Raw genomic sequence first — 19783 nt, 5'->3', positions numbered from 1 at the left:
AATTGTCCAAAAAAACCCAGTCAAATGGATACCAAGTGTGAGAGTTCTGCTGCCCCAAAACTACAATTAGGGAAAAACGGAGAGAATATCACATACTGACTAGCTATTCGTGTCCCATCATGCCTATAATAAAAAATATGGGCACTGCAAATATCAGGATTAAGAGAAAAAAAAAAAAAACCTGTGTTCCATCAATAACGTTTTTTATTTTAATACTACTTGGGAAGAAACAAACAAAAGTTTAAATTATAGGAAAAAATGCACATAATCTAGTGTTCACTCTTTGTTTAGTTATTTCACATGAGATTATACATCCTAGCATACAGCAAGCAGCCATTCACGTGCAATACATGCATTTTAATAAAAGAATGAACAAAATAAACATGTTTATCCTCTTGGTTCTATTACATTTATTTTAACATAAGAACGGCCATTTTGGGTAAGACCAACGGTCCATCTAGCTCAGTATCCTGTCTGCCGATAGCGGCAAATACCAGATGCCCAGAGGAAGGGAACACAACAGGTAATCCTCACGTGATCCCTCCCCTGTCACTAATTTCCACACAAACAGAGACTAGGAACACCATTCCTACCCCTCCTGTCTAAGAGATTCATGAAGGTTAGGTCCATCAATGGCTATCTAGCTCTTTTTTGAGCCCTGTTAAAGTCCTAGCCTTCACCACATCCTCTGGCGAGGCGTTCCACAGGTTGACTATGCGCCGAGTGAAGAAAAACTTCCTTTTGTTTGTTTTAAGCCTGCTGCCTATAATTTCATTTGGTGACCCCCTAGTTCTTACTTATTCCCAAAATGTAATAACTTTTCCTTATTCACTTTTTCCACACCAGTCATGATTATAAAGACCTCTATCATATCCCCCCCCCCCCCCAGTCTCTCTCCTCTTTTCTAAGCTGAAAAGTCCAAGTCTCTCTCCTCTCTCTTCATATGGAATCCGTTCCTAACCCCTCCTCATTTTTGTTGCCCTTTTCTGAACCTTTTCCAATGCCAATGTACTTTTTTAGATGAGGCTACCACATCTGTACGCAGTATTCAAGATGAGGGCGTACCATGGTTTTATATAGCGGCAATAAGATATTTTCTGATTTACATACAGATTCAACTTAAGAAACCCAGGCGTTCCCAAGTCAGCTACTGCTGAAACTGATCAGCGGCTGATTCCAGGAAGCCTGGGGCAGAGCAACTCTGCCTCGGGCTTCCTGTAGTCAGCCGCTGGTCAGTTTCAGCAGCAGCTGACTTGGGGACACCTGGGGCAGAGCAGCTGGGGTGCTGCTGGGTTGCTCCAGTAACGCGGCTCCTCGGCCAGCAGACCAGGGAGACCAGCAGACCAGCATCTGGGCTGTCCCACTGCCCCCATGCTCCGCGGCTTTGCTCCGCGTCTCCCTGGTCAGCTGGTGACCAGCAGACCAGGGAGTCGGGGAGCAAAGCCGCGGAGGACCCAGGCGGCGGGACTGCGGTGCGTCTCGGTCTGCCGCCAACGTCTCCCTGGTCTGCTGGGGGGGGAGGGGGGCGCAGCTGGTGCGCCCCCCCCCCCCGCCCCCAGCGGACCAGGCTTTTCTCTGGACGCCTGTGGTAGAGCAGCTGGGGCACTGCCGGTTGGTCCCGTAGCGCTGCTCTGGGCGCTACTGGACCAACCCGGCAGCACCCCAGCTGCTCTGCCCCAGGCGTCCTGATTCAGCCGCTGCTGGTCAGTTTCAGCAGCGGCTGACTTGGGGACGCCTGGGGCAGAGCAGCTGGGGTGCTGCTGGGTTGCTCCAGTAGCGGAGAGGAGCGGCGCTCCTGGAGCAACCCAGCAGCACCCCAGCTGCTCTGCCCCAGGCGTCCCCAGGTCAGCCGCTGCTGAAACTGACCAGCGCTGACTACAGGAAGCCCGAGGGCTCTGCCCCGGGCTTCCTGGAATCAGCCGCTGATCAGTTTCAGCAGCAGCTGACTTGGGGACGCCTGGGGTTCTTAAGTTGAATCTTAATGTAAGAACTGGCATCCAGATTCAGCCTGTTGAAACTGATCAGAAGCTGATTCCAGGAAGCCCGGGGCAGAGCAACTCTGCCTTGGGCTTCCTGTAGTCAGCGCTGGTCAGTTTCAGCAGCGGCTGAATCTGGACGCCAGTTCCGACTTACATACAGATTCAACTTAAGAACAAACCTACAGTCCCTATCTTGTACGTAACCCGGGGACTGCCTGTACTGCCAATTGCTGTGCAATAGCTACAAGTCTTGTGCAAAAGTATGTCATGTAAGGTGTCAATGGAAAAAAGTTATAATTTGCTAAGTATGATTAGCCTGTAGATATACTTGTTTCATTTTCATATCTGAAGTTACCAATATTGGCTATGTACTGGCATCACACACACGCTATATTCCTGGACAACACTCACAAGGTAAAACTGACAAAGGCCAAACAGCTAGGAGTTGATGGCCCATCAATGACATTTCACTCTCTCAATGGGTCTTAGAAGAAACTCATTCTGCGCAGACAGCTCTTTCTTTGGTTGGCCTCAGCAAGAATATGGGCAATAGCTGCCTCACGAGTAAAAGCATGTTAGAACATGTCATATGTTCATGTAACTCTGGTCTCCATCACTCCAACTTTCCATATGCCAGAGCTATGGGCTTTTTTGGGCACAGTACATTTCCAAGTAGATGGCAAAAAATAAAAGAATCCCTGAGATATCTCCATTTTGCCTCTTTCATGCCTTGAATCTCTGGACTATCAATTTACAACAGGAACATTTTGAACTATAAATTGAAGATGTTCCAATCTTTTGGAAGTTAGCAGAAAGATTTTACAACCCAGCAATCTATTTAATCACTGCTACTAACCTGATAAAAAGAACTTAATAAATTTATCTATAAATAAATAATTGTAAACTGTTTTTAAACTCTCTTATTTCTTTTGTTATTAAACCTAAAAGACTGGCATGATTATTAGATAAAAGCATTGGGTAAAAGCATTGGCATGATTATTGGGTAAAAGATGGGTTATATATTGATGTGGCTCCTCTTGTGGGATTAAAAATTGAATGTTTGATTAAATAGGCTGAGTGGTTTCTGAAAACCTCTCTCTACACAGCAGTGTTGTTCCTGAATATTTTGAAATAAAAAGTGCATCTACACAGAAAGCCATTTTTTCAAAGTAATAGGAAGCTGGAAGACTTCATACTCTGACTCCTGTAACCGTCATTTTATGAGTAAGGGAAGTCAAAGGAAGAGTGTTCTTCCTTCAACTTACTGCTATGCAGACAGTGCCAAAAGCCAAATTAAGCTATTTCAACTTCAGCTACACAATTGACATAGCTGAAGTTGCGTAGCTTAATTTGACTTTTGCCCTGCTGTATAAACATGCCTTCAGAGCCCAGTGTCCATATGATGAGACAAGGGCTGCAAAGCCTATGGAGACTGCATCTTTAGCTTCTTATTATCTGATAGCTTTCTTTGATAAGATAACGAGCCTTGTGGATAAGGGAGAAGCGGTGGACGTCATATACCTAGACTTTAGTAAGGCATTTGATATGGTCTCACATGATATTCTTATTGATAAACTAGGCAAATATAACTTAGATAGGGCCACGATAAGGTGGGTGCATAATTGGCTGGATAACCGTAGTCAGAGAGTTGTTGTTAACGGTTCTAAATCCTGCTGGAAAGGGATAGCAAGTGGAGTTCCTCAAGGGTCTGTTTTGGGACCCGTACTGTTCAATATCTTCATCAATGATGTAGATATTGGGATAGAGAGTACGCTTATTAAGTTTGCAGATGATACCAAACTGGGTGGGGTTGCGACTTCTTTGGAGGATAGGGACATAATTCAAAATGACCTTAGCAAGTTAGAGAAATGGTCAGAGGTAAACAGGATGAAGTTTAATAAAGAGAAATGCAAAGTGCTCCACTTAGGAAGGAACAATCAGTTCCATACATACAAGATGGGAAGCGACTGTCTAGGAAGGAGCATGGCGGAAAGGGATCTAGGGGTCATAGTGGACCACAAGTTGAATATGAGTCAACAGTGTGATGCTGTTGCAAAAAAAGCAAATATGATTCTAGGTTGTATCAACAGGTGTGTTGTAAGCAAAACTCGTGAAGTCATTCTGCCGCTCTACTCTGCGCTAGTTAGGCCTCAGTTGGAGTACTGTGTCCAGTTCTGGGCGCCACGTTTCAAGAAAGATGTGGAGAAATTGGAAAGGGTACGGAGAAGAGCGACAAGAATGATTAAAGGTTTAGAGAACATGACCTATGAAGCCAGGCTTCATGAACTGAGCTTGTTTAGTTTGGAAAAAAGAAGGTTAAGGGGGGACATGATAGCGGTTTTCAAATATCTAAAAGGGTGTCACAAGGAGGAAGGAGAAAATTTGTTCCTCTTGGTTTCTGAGGACAGGACAAGGAGTAATGGGCTTAAAATGCAGCAGGGGAGGTTTAGATTGGACATTAGGAAAAAATTCCTAACTGTCAGGGTGGTCAAATATTGGAATAAATTGCCAAGGGAGGTGGTGGAATCTCCCTCTCTGGAGATATTTAAGAACAGGTTAGATAGACATCTGTCAGGGATGGTGTAGACGGAGCTTGGTCCTGCCTTGAGGGCGGGGGGCTGGACTCGATGACTCGAGGTCCCTTCCAGTCCTATGATTCTATGATTAACTCATAAGAGGATACAGAAGTTTATACCAAGCCAGTAACAAAAGTAATCTAATGACAGAATAACCACTAGGTTGATTTGAGTTTGCCCTACTTCTCAACAATTTGTCCTGAATTTGTCATCTTTAGCTGTGATCCACTGAAGTACAGTGACACATGTAAAACAGATCAAAGAGTCAACTGAGAGCAGAGAATTCATAGCTATTAAAGGCTAAGTTTTGATTGGCTGAATTAACAATTTTATTACTATACCCTACAACCTACTTTAGATTGTCATAGTGCCTAATCCAAATGGAATATTAAATCTCTGAATATCCTGACCATCTGCTTCCATTTCAGAGTTTCCTCTGTCTATCCAGGGACACAAATGGAGGGAGGAGGACCGCAGAGTATCTCTCTATTCATATGTGGACTGTGACTTTCATTATTGTGACTAATAAAACACACTTATTTCATATTTGAGATAATTAAATGTTTTTACTGTTAGATTGCTCAAAAAATATTGAGGAAAACTAAGGAAAAGCAACTCAGCACTCCCATATTTGAGAACAGCTTCATATTAAGCCTTTGTTTAAGGGTCATGAGCAGTAAACCCTGGTCTACAGTAGGGAGTTATTTCGAAGTAACTCTCCTTATTTCGAAACAACAAGCATAGCATCCACATTACCAAGCCCATTTTTCAAAATAACAGGCTGAGGATTTCAAAACAGTAACTGCTTTCCATGAGTAATAATGCTAATTTCCAAATACAGTAAACTTCCAATAATCCGGCACCTTTGGGACCCAGGGGGTGCCGGATTATTGGATATGCCGGAGTATCAGGAGGTACTCCAGAAGGCAGTCTGGGGGGCAGCGGGGAACGGCTCGTCGTGGGGCGAACCCTCCACCATTTTGCAGGGAGGCGGGGGAAGCCCCGCGCAGCCACTGGCGACAGGCCAGCTGGGGCTGCAAGTGGCAGCGGCAACTTGGGGAAGAGGCGCAGATCAGCTGGGGTGCTGCCGGGTTGGTCCCACAGCGCTGCTCAGGGGCAGCGCTGTGGGACCAACCCGGCAGCACCCCAGCTGCTCTGCTCTGCACTTCTTCCAAGTCTGCCACTGATCAGTTTCAGCAGCGGCAGCAGTGGACTTGGGGAAGCAGAGCGGAGCAGCTCCAATTGTCCAGCTGGCCGGAGTACTTCCGGGTTCCAGTTGGTGCGGGACTATTGGGAGTGCCGGACCACTGGATGCTAGACAACTGGAGTTTTACTCTAGCAGTAATGTGGACACTGCAGTGCCGCTATTTTAAAATAACTACTTCCCAGAGTAAGCCAAACTAATTACTCCCTAGTGCTTTCTGGGGCTCTAAATTGAGGTAGTGCATCCACATTAATGGAGCTTGCTTCCGACTAATTTTGATGCTTCTCCGTGGTATGGACATGCTATTTCAAAATTATTTCAGGAGTAATTATTTCAAAATAATTTCCTAGTGTAGACATGCCCTAAGAATATATTAGTTTGTTTTTCCAGTAATACCTGCCACCATGCTGAAGATTATATAAAATTTCTGGCCAACCTGAACAGTGTGTTTTAAAAAGAGGACTCCTTCTCCCTACATACCAAAGCTGAAACCCATAGGATCACACATGTTAACAACTGAAAAGACTTTTTCCCTCCAGTATTTTTGGGAATCCCACATTGTCAGTCAATACAAGTTACAAAAAGCAGAGAAAATTTGATAGAGATTCAGTAATGATGATGGACTAGCAAATGACAAGTCTGACAGTGAAAATAAATATAAAATTAATTGAGGAGTTGAGTTGTAGTCCAACGATCTTGAGTCCAACTTTTAAATGGAGAATATTGGAGAAAGATTTTAAAACATTTTCTAAATTATTCTGAAATTCTGTAATACCTAAAGCTTGTCCTAGAGGCACTGATCAAAATGAATGCCCTTCCATTGCCTAAATCACTTTGATCCTCCCCCAACTCATTTCCCCTTGAAAAACGTGTCTGTTTCTGCTCAGTCATATGCAAGAGGTGCCTATATAAATACCCAAATTATAGTGTTTCGCTCTGGCTGCAGTTGTGCTCCAAAGAGAGTACTATCTACTATACCCAAGTATGAAAAAAAAGGTGAGCAAAAAACTCTACTCTAAAAAAAAGAGTGGTTCAGAACTGGCCTGCTGATGAGCATTCACTGCAGCTGAAATGCCAGATTTATACCCCCTAAAGAAGGGTGGAAGCATACTCTACCCTGTTTTAACATAAGAATAAGGCAGCACTAGAGATGCTATTTATTAGTGTGATGTACTTTTCTTCACTATATAAGAGATACAACAGAAATCTTTTCCAACTTATTGCATTAAATGGAACAAAGCAAACGTTTTACCATGTCAAAGTCTTGTGATGAACTTGTATACAAGAGAGTTACTTTAGAGCAAGATTTCGTAACTTACTTCAGTATCACAGACTAAATCAAAAGTTAGAAGTGCTTCTAAAAAGTGTCTTTGTTTTGCAGTTTCACAACACACTGTCAAATTAAGAATCTTTAAATTTAAGAATTTAAATCAATGTCAGAGGAACAGAAAACACACTCATTTCAGGAAACAAAGCCACATTTCCTATTCATTCTTTCCGTATGTTAACATTTATATGCATCCAAGCTTAAGTACAAGCATACAAGCTTAATTCTATTTCTCATAAAAGAATTATTCTCAGAAACAGAAAATATCCTGCATTTGAAGGTTTATTTAATGCTTTGCATATTGTGAATTCATCAAGCGACACTGATATTTAATTACAAAATAAATTCTGATCTCATGTCTCTGGGTTAGGGATGTTAAATATTGGTTAATTGAATAGTCGATTAACCTAATGAATTCTTATCAGTTACTCGACTATTCTATAGTCCCAGGGTGCTCTGGCCCCACTCCCAAGAAGTCCCCTGCCACTCTGTGTGGCTGCTTCTGTATCATGGGGTGCCAGGCAGCAGCTGGTCTGCAAGGAGAGCCAGTTTAAAAACCAGCTCCCCTATCAGACCGGCTGCCTGTTGCCCCACGCTGCTGCCTCTGATCCAGAGGCAGCAGCACGGGATGGCAGCAGCCCCAGCCTGGGGGGAGAGGTCTGAGCTTCCAGATCCGGCATGAGCCAGAACTGAGCCAGGCTGCCTGCCCATCTGGCTCCCAATACACTTCAAATGCAGAGCTGCAGAGAGGGTAGGTCCCAGACTCGTGAGCTAGGCCGCTGGCCAACCTGCTAAAAATTTTACTTGCCCGGGGGGGGGGGGGGGGGGGGGGGGGAGGAGAAGCACTTAGTCTATAGCATTAACCAATAATCTTTTGCTTATCGGTTAATCAGCCACACGATGAAATCCATACTCTGGGTAAACATCTGCAAAGAGTTGTCATAATTCAAGAGAAATCATCTGCTAAGTACCTAAATCTATAGCTATAGTAATGTGATTTTAGACATGTGCTGTTAAAAAATAAAAGCAGATCTTGGGGATAGAAAAGAAGTTCCTCCATACACAGCAAAGTTAAAATACCAGGACAGCAAACAATATACATGTAAATGACATTATTTTACTACTGTTTATAAAGTAACTGCTTCTACTAGTGTCTGTACCTTTCCACCCACGCATCCCCATTTTTATCATGAAGATTAACTTTATACTTAAAGATTCTGTTTGTAAAGACCCTAATGAGTATGATAGAAACTCAAAAGGCTTTTTCGAGGCAGTTTTTAGCCATACAAAATGATTTTTTTTCCTGACACACTATTTGGGTGTTACATCTTCCTCTACCTCTAGTCTTGTCTATTAAGATTGTAAGTTCTTTGGAGATGGAACACTCTTCTACTATGTTTGTTCAGCACCTAGTACAAAGGGATCCCCATTCTTGGTTGGCCCTTATGCACTACAATAAGCTATTAATACAACAACAAAACTGCCAGCAAAAGTAATACATTGATATCCTGTCATATTCTCTGCCTTAATTAGCACAAGTTCCACGCAAAGCGTCCTGAAAGCGAGACACAATATTCCCAACTCTGTTCATAGTCCACTTAGGGTATGTATTTTAGACTTCCAGCTTCCAGCCATCACCTCTATTGGGTGGGGGTCCACATTTCATTTTCTCTTAACAGGGATTTTAAGACAGCACAGCTCCCTGCTTTATCACTGTGATATCCCCAGCAAGCCAGGCCACCTAAAAAAAAGCCACCACCGTGCTCTGCTTTTTCTCTGAGAGCTATGACCAAAATATTGCCTGCAGTTATAAGTTACCACCCTGCTCCTTCCAAGAATAAATGAGCTGCTTAAGGTAAAAAGCATTACAGAGAAAACAATAAAAGAACCTGCACACATGCTAAAGAGCTTACCAGACATCACCCCGGTTCCAACACAGGGGTCCAATTCATTTTAGTACTTCAAGGTGAAGGAGTGGATTTTCCCTGTAACTACAAGTTCATCTTTTTTTCAGTCCAGAACCAGACCCCAGGCTGAGCAAACAGAGAAGCCAACAGACTTCCCAGGGCAAGATGTGGCGGTGGGGGTGCCTCCAGCTACAGCTGCTCCTGCAGTAATGGTGCAGGGAGCCCTGGGTCCACCACCAGTCATGGGCCTGAGGGCATATTGCTTTATACAGCTCAGGCCTTTGATCTTGGCCTTCTGTAACAGCATAAAATGACCCGCTCCTCAGGATGTAACTTCAAAAGGCTATTTTTTTTGCATAACTAGAATTGGGGAATTTGCATTAACCTCTCCTTAGGGATTCCCCAGGAAATACACTTAACACTTACTATCCCAAAAGTCCCTACTTGCCAGGTGTAATCTCAATATAGTCTGTTGAACAACTAATTCTCACATCTGTGTTGTAAGCAAAACTCGTGAAGTCATTCTGCTGCTCTACTCTGCACTAGTTAGGCCTCAGCTGGAGTACTGTGTCCAGTTCTGGGCGCCACATTTCAAGAAAGATGTGGAGAAATTGGAAAGGGTACAGAGAAGAGCGACAAGAATGATTAAAGGTTTAGAGAACATGACCTATGAAGCCAGGCTTCATGAACTGGGCTTGTTTAGTTTGGAAAAAAGAAGATTAAGGGGGGACATGATAGCGGTTTTCAAATATCTAAAAGGGTGTCACAAGGAGGAAGGAGAAAATTTGTTCCTCTTGGTTTCTGAGGACAGGACAAGGAGTAATGAGCTTAAAGTGCAGCAAGGGAGGTTTAGATTGGACATTAGGAAAAAATTCCTAACTGACAGGGTGGTCAAATATTGGAATAAATTGCCAAGGGAGGTGGTGGAATCTCCCTCTCTGGAGATATTTAAGAACAGGTTGGATAGACATCTGTCAGGGATGGTGTAGACGGAGCTTGGTCCTGCCTTGAGGGCGGGGGGCTGGACTCGATGACCTCTTGAGGTCCCTTCCAGTCCTATTATTCTATGATTCTGTCACATCTCCTCTCTAAAGAGGTTTCACATAATCCCAGCCCACAATAATACATACATTTAATACTACAAGGTCTCTGAAGGATATTTCCATATGTGACACACTTGGTATTTATGATCAGCTGGGATGCATCAGAAACAAGCTTTTGAGGTGTAAATGGCCAAGGCCCAAAAGAATGAAAATATTATTTCTCGTTTTACCTTACAGGCTGGGATGGATTTCTGCCCAGAGTTTTGTGCTCAGTAGATATCTGCTGAGACTGTGATCCAGAACATGAGAACTGATGCTGTCTGGTTCCCACAGCATACTGCTGTCGAGGAGATAGCACTGACTGGGTTTTTATTGGTTTGCTTTGATTCTTTGGCCCTCTGCAGTCTGCTTCTGTGACAAGTGCAAAAACATTTTATAAGATATTTCTCACAATTACCAGACAGCACACCTGGCAACCAACTTTTCTACAATTAGAAAGGATAAGAATCTTACCAGACTGAACATTTTGTCCACATGCTGAAGAGAATTTTTTTATCTTTTTCCCTGACACAGTGTTCCAGCCCTCCATAGGAGATGCCTGTGGAAGTGGTTTAAGGCTTTTCAGTGAGACAGAATGCCTGCATAACAGGAGAAAAATATAAAGAGGTCTATAGACTGCACTGGGGTTTGAATAATTAGCACCAGATGTTTACCTACAACAGATGGCTCTTTTCTGCTCCTGAGAGAACTATATTCAAGTTTTCTTGCTCTTGTATTTTACCCATTGCATGAGGCTAACCAAGGGAGAAATAAAATTAACACACCTTATAGTTTTGAGTTCTCAGAAAAATAAATAAGACTCCAAACTGAAACAGTATTCAACCATTTGTATAGAATACATGCAATATTAACTCAAAAATATTTGCTGATGAATATAACCCAAACACAAGTTTTGTTAAAAAATTTACAGAAAAGAGGAGGAATAGCTTATCAGTTTTCACATATGAAATAGATGTCTGTGTGTCAGGACATTAAAGTAAGGCAGAGGGGGATAATAGGAACATTCTAGTCATGAAATCAGGGACTATGTGTACCTTTCACCCTTTGATTAAATAGTCATTATAAAGCAAATTAAAGAAAATATTATGACAGACAACTTTATCAGCACTTTCTAAAGCTTTGTGGACAAACAAGTACATATTCCTTGTTTTGAAAACTACAGGGCTTTTCTTAATCTTACAGAATGTCACACTAGGCAGATAAATCCAGCAGGAACTCCATGACAGATTTAGGGATATAGACAAGTATAAACCAGCTTTAAATCACTGAACATTGATTACTTTTATTTAGGCAGACAGTATAACTGAAAGTGGCATTTGAATTATCTGAAATGAAGTTATTCAGGTCTGAGGGAGCGGAGGTGGGTGTGAGTTAATGGTTCAAGCGGATATGTAACTGATTGTTACTTCAAGCACCTATTAAAATCACACAAGGCAGTTACTATAGCAAATTTACAACATAAAATACATTTTTGCAAGATGACATTGCAATTGCCCAGTGTCTCATTCCTTCCCAGTGTTATGGCTGGAGAAAGTGTTCCCTGTCTGGTGTCCTCCCTACAAACCTTAGCATTTGAGAGATTTCCCTCAACAACTGTACTCAACCCTTTTGTGATCAGGAGACGCTTTTCTCAAGTTTGACCTGTCTACACGGGGCCAAATTTTGGAAAAAACTCCTCTTTCAGAACATCCCTTATTCCTCTCTGAGGGGAATACAGGGATGCCGAAAGAACACGTCTGCTTTTTTGGAAACTACCCTGGAAAAGCTATGCAGTCTAGAACAAAGAAAAATAGGAGTCCTATTGAAAGAAGTTACAGTCCCTGCAATACAACCTAATAGAGATGGCTCAGATAACTGAGCCATTATGTTGCCATGATGTCTGGAGAAAAATACATGAGTACTATTTCAATCAACACATAGCTCTTTCTGCATGAAATCAGGGAGATGTAAAGAGTTAATTAGCTATTACATGATTCTGTTATTCCCTTCACAATACTTTTAACATTAAAACTTAGCTACAGTTCTAGCATGCAAGTATATAGAAACATTAGCAATAATTCCCTGGTGGGGCAGTAGCTTACTATCTAGGTTTGAAGTTTATACAGAAAATGCTCTAATTTGACTTTATTAAAAATAAATATACCATAATTTCCACAGACACACTGCTACAAGATGTTTTTATGCTTTGTGTAGATGGGGTGGGGGATTAAATTAACCCTTTTGTAATAGCAACATTACATTGTGCAGAGAGTTTCAGCTGCTGTTGAAATGCGATATAAAGTAGTGCTATAGTAAAATGATCAAACAGCTGGTGTCAAACACAGAAGGGGGGAAGCTGCATTAATAATAAAGTTCTATATGATAAACGTCTACATAAAAATGTTTACTTACTTTTCTCCAAGCTCTTCTACAAAAACAACAAATGGCCCATTATCAGAGCAAACCTCTTGGATATGGGCATTATAATATTTCCCATTGGGATCTAGGCGCACCTGTGAAAAAATATTAGGGAAAAAAAAAACATTGTGAGTGTTACATTAAGAACATACCCCTCCTCTCCCCCCCCCCCAAAAAAAAAGAAATAGATGGTATAGGCCTCAAACACTCAGCAATGTCAACAGCTGCTCCTTGATCTCCCCTTCCTCCCCCAAGGTCCCCTCCCACTCACTCTGGAAATAATAGAAGTCCTGGGAGACATCAAGAAATGTTACTTCAGTGACAGTGTTAAAAATAATCAAAGGGGTAAATTTTAGCCATACTACTTGTTTGAATGAACTCTCACACACACACACACACACACACACACACGATTCCCCAGCAGTAATACTCTATAAAGCTTTGGAGAAAATTATAGCCTTCAAGCTACTTGGAATTAAAAAAAAAAAAAAAAAAAAAAAAGCAAGAAATCCATCAGAGGTTAGGATAGCAGTTTACTATTTTGAAAGAGTGCTAATGTTCTTCTTGGTTAAAATTGTAGCAAACATATTTTGGACACAGGATGGGACTTTATTAATGTAGCATCCTAGGGATGCTAAATACAATACTGCCAGTCCTTTCGAAGTTTACCTCCTTAAACATTGTTAGTGCTTTTATTAAAACAAAAAAAACAAAAACAAAAACAAAAACCCATGTATTTTATTTTAAAAAAACCAAACAGTCATGATTAACTCCAGTTTATGCAGACAAAAATCTTTACATTTCTAAGATTAAGAAACAATAAAAAGTTTATGGGCATTTTATGTGCTGATACCACACTTATCACATGTTTCACAGTTTTCTTTATCCTGTTCTCCTCATCCCACTTGGTCGTTAGTTTGTTATGGGGGTTGTTTTTTAAATGCAGGTATCTTCATCCTGTCATACACAGGGATTCTAAAATCCCAGGAGCAAAGAGAATATGTGCATATAGTGCCTATCATAATGGAGCCCTGAATCCAAAATAGATCCTCTAGGTATTACAATAATACAGTAGAATGCTGGATGCATAATGAAAATATGGTTAACTATTAACATTTTCCCCACTTGGTTTTGAGTCAACATTTATTGTTTTCAAGCATCCAATCACTATTTTTTCAAGCAGGAAATTCAGAAGTACAGATGCCACTTTTCCCTGTTCCAATAATGTGTGCTCGGATATTACATTTAGTAATTACATTTTTTCTTATAATTCGTACTAATAATGCCGAAAATGAACAAGCTTTCCATTACTTTCAATAGTTTTCACAGGGCATGGTTGGGAACACTACTTAAAGCAAAATCTCCATCTTACTAACTCTGCTTCAGTGTCTTCATCCTTTTTCACTGTAGATATCACCAGCATTCTTGCAGAAAACAACTATTTTATTCCTAGCTAGAAACTTAAAAAAAAAAAACCCCACACCCAACTTATTCTACAATCATAAAATCAAGATTGGGTACAAAACTTTGAGAGAGGCGCACAAGTTAGTTTTTGGATGGGGTCTTAGGCCCTGAGCCTTCAAATACTTATGCCTGTGTTTCAACTGAAGCACATCAACTGCCCGACTGAATATAACTTGGGAAGTTAAGCACATAAATGAGGCATTTTGCACAATAAATTTTGTCACACTTCATGCTCCTCATGCGCATCCTACTGAATCTTTATTGGAAGAGTTTCCAACTCAGGGTATTCATATAATGAGCACACACAGTTAACTGTAAGCAAAATAGAAAATATTAACAATGCAGTTAAACCAAAAGTCAAGGGAAAATTAATCTCTAGGACAGAAGGTACAGAAGTTACTGTTTCAACCAACTACTTACTTTACATTTATCGCCAACTGAATATTGCATGCCAGCAGCAATTGAAAAATCCCGTTTTTGCTGATCTGTAAACAACATCAGTATATAACAATTAAAATAATTTTCCACCTATTATAAAAATAGTGTAGGCACTGCAACAAAATACCATCTAATTTAATTTAACTTGTTATCTTTTATAACAGTGGTCACCAACCAGTAGCTCGGGATCTACCAGTAGATCTTGGAGCCCCTGACAGGTGATCCTGAGCAGTTTGGACAGGGAGCCATGGAGTGCTGGTTCTTCAGTTGCCCCTCCAACTACTGTCATGCTGCTCCTGCCCTCCCCCTTGGAGCTGCCCCCCTTGTAAGCCTCCTGCTTGCTGTGCAGGGTGTGGGAAGGCCAAGACAGAGAGCTCTGATGTCAGTGTCCCTCCTCCTCACACTCCTATACCCTATCTTCACACAGAGGGTATGGAGAGAACTTGGCAATGCAAATCTCTGTCACTTTCACACAGTGTGTGTGTGTCTGTCTGTCTGTCTCTCTCACAAACACACACTGTCCTTCAGTCTCATCTTCTGACCCAATGCATACATGGGGAGATATTTCTTTTACTGCTTGCAAAGTGGTTTACTTTTTGGTTTTTGACAGGTCTGCGAGTTTCATAATTTTCATTTCTCTCTAATGTTTAAATTTAATTCCTTTGAGTAGTGAGTTCTAAAATGCCTAACCTGTCATGGCTGGAGTAATTATTCCTATGGTAATTGCTGCTCCTGGTAGTGGCTGGCATGTCCCTGCAGCCCCTGAGAAAGGCAAAGCAGGGGGTCTCCACATGCTGTCCTTGCCTGCAGACACCACTCCTGCAGCTCCCATTGATCAGTAATGAGGAACCATGCCAGAAGAAGCTGTGGGCTCAGTGCCAGTAGATGAGGGGCAGCACATGGTGCCATGGAACCATTACTGAACATGCCAGTTGCTTTCAGGAGTGGTGCAGAACCAGAGCAAGAGTAAGCTGCCTTAACCCTTCCGTTCCACCACCCAGAAGCAGTCTGAGTTAAACAGTACCCAGCCAGATCCTGCTTCCTGAACCCGCCCCAGCCCTGAACCTCCTTCTGTACCCAACCTCCTGCCCCAGACCTAAGACCCCCTGCACCCAAGCTCATATCCTGAAACCCATCCTGGACCAAGCCTAGAGCCTCTCTCACACTCCAAACCCTTTGGCCTAAGACCAGAGCCTGCACCCCAACCCTCTATCCCAGCCTGGTGAAACTGAGTGAGTATGGGGGAGGAAGTGGGTTGGAGTGAGCATAGTGAGGCCTCGGAGAAGGGGTAGAGCAGGGGCAGAGCCTCAAAGAAGGGATGGGAAGGAAGTGGAGGAAGGGTATTTGGGTTTGAGGTAGCTCTTACATTGCACTTAAATTGAAAAAGTGATCTTGTGGTTAAAGGTAGAGACCACTGCTTTAGAATCTTGGAACAGAAATAATCACTTAGTCCCTGAAAGTACATCTACACTGCAAGGTCTTTGCGCAAAAATGGCCATTTTTGCACAAATACCTGCAGAGCATCCACACCTTAAATGCGCTTTTGCGCAAGTAAATCAGTATTAAAATGGCAGAACAGAGGGCTTTTGCCAGTGTAGGTAAACCTCCTTCTACAAGGCATAACTCACTCCCTTTTGTGCTACAACTATTGTGCAAAAAGGCAAGTGTGGATGCTTCAGAGGGGTTTCTTGCACAAGAAACCTCTGAGAAAAATTCACATTCTGTGAATGGCCATCAGAGCTTTCTTGTGCAAAAGCATCCATGCACTGTGGACGCTCTCTTGCGCAAAGCACACCACTTTTGCAATGCGCTTTGAGGTGTGGGTGTGCTCTTGCACAAGAAGCCTGCAGTGTAGACTAAGCCTGAATCTGCAAGCTGACTTATGTGGGCAGATCTCTGAACCTGCTCATAGCATTACTGGGGACTCACAGGGCCCATGCTTATAGATCGACTTGCAAGAGATGGGCTGTGGATGGGGCCTTAAATGCTAACTTACCCTGTTTTGATTGTAGCCAAACTTCATATTCAACATTTCTGTAAACTGATGGATTGAGTGACTTAAGAATTTTTTTAGGCAAAAATGAGGTGGGATTTCCATTGTTCTTAAGGTGCTGTGCAAAACAGAACGAAGTAGTAAGTGGCCAAATTCATGCAGCTTTATAGCCACTCATTTACTATCTTTTCATTCACATAAGATTCAAACTGGTATGTAAAGCATTTAGGTGCTCATAAAAGCATTAACAGCTACCTATGAAAGTATAAGTCAAGGGAATTTCCTTTCAACATATAGCAATGAAGCTACACACTTCACTAAGCAATAAAAAGGGTCCCTAATCCTGACATTTCAAATGCAAATCTGAATATAATTTTAAAAGCTATAGTTTTCCTAATGTACCCTACCTAAAAAATGAAGTAACTCAAGTTACTTGAGAAACACTAACACCTCTGTAAAATACAGGCAAGTACAACTAAGTAGGAAGAAATGTTAATGTAAAAATACCTTGCTGCCAGAAAGAGACTTTAATCCATTCATATCAGTAACTGCAGTAGTTTTACTTCTGGAAAGGAGAAGACGTTTTAAATTATAGTAGTTGTAATTAGGACTCTCACACAGGTCAGAAATACCTTCCATATTATATACACAACAATAACCCCTAACCTTCATAATTACTAAGTTCCCAAAAATAAAAAGCTACTCATTACATGCATAAATAAAATTCTGTACAGTTCCAAATTAGATTTAGCAACTCACTCAGTAAAAATTTCAAATAGGAAATGTAAGTCCTTTTGATGAAACTTCAGTAATCAGACCCGAGAGAACACAACTCAACTGAAGAAACAAACGAGGCCCTCTAATCAACCCATATTTATTACCTAGCCTAAGTCTGGTCCTTATAGGTTTCCCTCATCTTCTATACCTGCTGCATTGGAAAGTTTGCTTCCCATGAACAGAGGGGAAATAAAATATCTTATTTCTAAGAAAATTTCATCTTCTGTATTTAAACTCTTCACTACTTCATTACATAATAGCAGCTATGGCAAAGTTTTTATTTCTATAAAAATTAGATTTACTCTTAAAAAAAGTTCCCTCCAGATAAACCATTAAAGAAACACACTATGCTGCTTCCTAATAACATGAAAAAAATAATATTGCTTAACAAAAGCATCAAAGTATATCCATTTGTGTTAAGACAGGAGTACAGTTACATGCACTAGCTTTATCCAGATTTCCAATGAGCAAAAGTCAAAACTAAAATGAATTTAGGTTTCAGTCAAGTTTCAAGTGACTATATGCCATCTTGGTTGCAAAAACATCTTATGATGTAGCATCATATCCAGATAAGCATCTATACACTGACATACTACAAAAGCCATGCTGCTGGGAATCACCCCAATTGACCCAGAATCCCCAACAGAAGGGGAAGCAGTTGAAGCAGATTTTTGTCTAAATTCTGACATAACTGAGAGCATTGTAAATCTGGAATAATTCCAATGTTGCCTATGGAGTCAACAAGATCAGAATTTGACTTTTCTGTAGAAGCTTCCACAAGCTTCCTCTCATGGTTTTCAGCATCATAAGAATCCAGCAGGGCCAGTCCCCATACTTCATTGCATTCCCTCCTCCATATATGGAGCTGGAACACTGCCAAATTCCCCAGAGAAAGACTTCTGCAATTTGACAGAAAGAGGGGGAATGTAGTGGGGGTAGCACTTTCTCTAATACATGTGATCCAAACTTGGAATACAGGCATAAACCACCACAAAATCCTATATATTATCTAGTTAAAAGTACAAATTTCATAATTTGTTGCACATTACAATTTGCCCTTGATCTTTTTCTTCTCTTTAAAAGTGTTTATAAAAATGAAAATTTTGTTCCAACAGCTCTACTGAATATCTAATCACTATGAATTGCTCAACCATAATTTAATAATTAATTAATTTTAAAATATCTCTTACTTGCAGTTGTCTTCTGAATCTGAATCAGACACTTCACTGTTACCATTATTTTCTTCTGTCATGCTTAGTTCCACTAGGATTTTATTCACACCAATACAAAATACTTTTTCATACAACAGCTCATAAAGAAGAGCTGGGAGAAAAAAAAATACATTCAAACTTAATAACTGCAAATGAAATGTTCCTCCATAAATGCTGAGTTTATTTTAAATGGTGTCAAGAAAATTTTTGAAATGTTACCTGAAGAAGAAATGGAGTTATAGTTTACAGACTATAGGAACCAGATTTTTACAAGTGGAGTCCCCATCGATTTCAACTGAGAGTGCTCAGCACTACTAAAAAGTAAGCCCTCAGCTCTTTGAGGTAGTGACTTTGACACCAATTGTGCAATTACATGGGCATGCACACTGAGGCCTTGATTTTTCAATAGGGCAATGTCTGTAGAGTACCTGGCACAATGGCCCCTCATACTGAAATAGAGGCCTTTGAGCACTACAGCAAATACCAATAAAAGAATCCAAAAGACAAAGTTCATTTAAGGGCTAACCCTACAATTCTCATTCATGCTCATTAACACTCCTGACTTGAGTGGAAATTCAGACATGCTAAGACTCCAAAATTAACAATGACATTCTCTCAATGTTTAAATACAGATATACAACTGCTGCTGTGACTAAGTGATAATGCAATTCACTATGAATTAGGAGGTGAAGTCTAAATGATAATTAGAATCCAGACCTAATAAAGAAGAAATAAGCTATTTCTTTTGCATTTAGCTTTACCTACGATAAATACTTCTCTCTTTCCTTTACTACACACAATCAATTTAATCATGTTTCAAAAGATGACAAGATCATAACTGAAGTGTCTGGCGACAATGATGCAGCCTTAATTAGATGTAGTTCTACATGAGTTGAAAACCACATCACTACAATGGTATGTTTTAATACAATATACTTTAAGCAAAGGAAAAGAAATCTAGATGAAAATGTATTAATAGCTCAAAACAAAAGGTGATCGCTTTTTTGGACCTTTGGTGAAGCCACATGCTTTAATGAGAAGCTTACCAACCAAAATAGTACTTACATTGGCACAAAGCAGCTCTTTGTGTATACTCTATAGGATAAACAATATCATAGTGATTTCCATTTGAAAAACACAGTAGTACCTAGGGAAGAACAGAGAAAGGATATTTAAACAAGTGATTTATTGTGTGATGATTTTATAAAGTTAACAACACTTTTAATGCAGTTCTATGCATCCACATATTGTGTTGCAAAATTTTCAGGGCTTCATAATTTCTAGACATAAAAATAGCGAACATTTTCTGTGGCTATTCACTGGATCTAGTCACATAAAAAATTCTGCTAATACAGGAAAAAAATTAGATAAGAGGTTTGATTTGTAGCAGATAATTTGACATTATGC

General features: G+C 40.8%; 1 protein-coding gene across 4 annotated transcripts in view; it reads right to left on the bottom strand.

The window, feature by feature from the left end:
- OTUD4 (OTU deubiquitinase 4) overlaps window positions 1–19783 on the bottom strand; it is a 51350-nt gene that overhangs the window by 15424 nt on the left and 16143 nt on the right. For 2 of the 4 annotated variants that reach the window (XM_075929874.1, XM_075929875.1), the window contains exons 7-14: window positions 19442–19523; window positions 18356–18488; window positions 16896–16953; window positions 16392–16506; window positions 14378–14442; window positions 12488–12588; window positions 10550–10674; window positions 10267–10447 (exon numbers count right to left, since the gene is read on the bottom strand). In XM_075929874.1, the coding sequence (XP_075785989.1) occupies window positions 10267–10447; window positions 10550–10674; window positions 12488–12588; window positions 14378–14442; window positions 16392–16506; window positions 16896–16953; window positions 18356–18488; window positions 19442–19523 (860 nt within the window). Of the gene's footprint in view, window positions 1–10266; window positions 10448–10549; window positions 10675–12487; window positions 12589–14377; window positions 14443–16391; window positions 16507–16895; window positions 16954–18351; window positions 18489–19441; window positions 19524–19783 lie in introns of those variants that run through there. The other 2 variants (XM_075929876.1, XM_075929877.1) reach the window with 2 other exon arrangements.

This window comes from Pelodiscus sinensis, chromosome 5 (assembly GCF_049634645.1).
Source record: "Pelodiscus sinensis isolate JC-2024 chromosome 5, ASM4963464v1, whole genome shotgun sequence".
In the NCBI taxonomy this organism is placed as follows: Eukaryota; Metazoa; Chordata; order Testudines; family Trionychidae; genus Pelodiscus; species Pelodiscus sinensis.
This window is presented reverse-complemented; position numbering and strand designations above follow the sequence as displayed.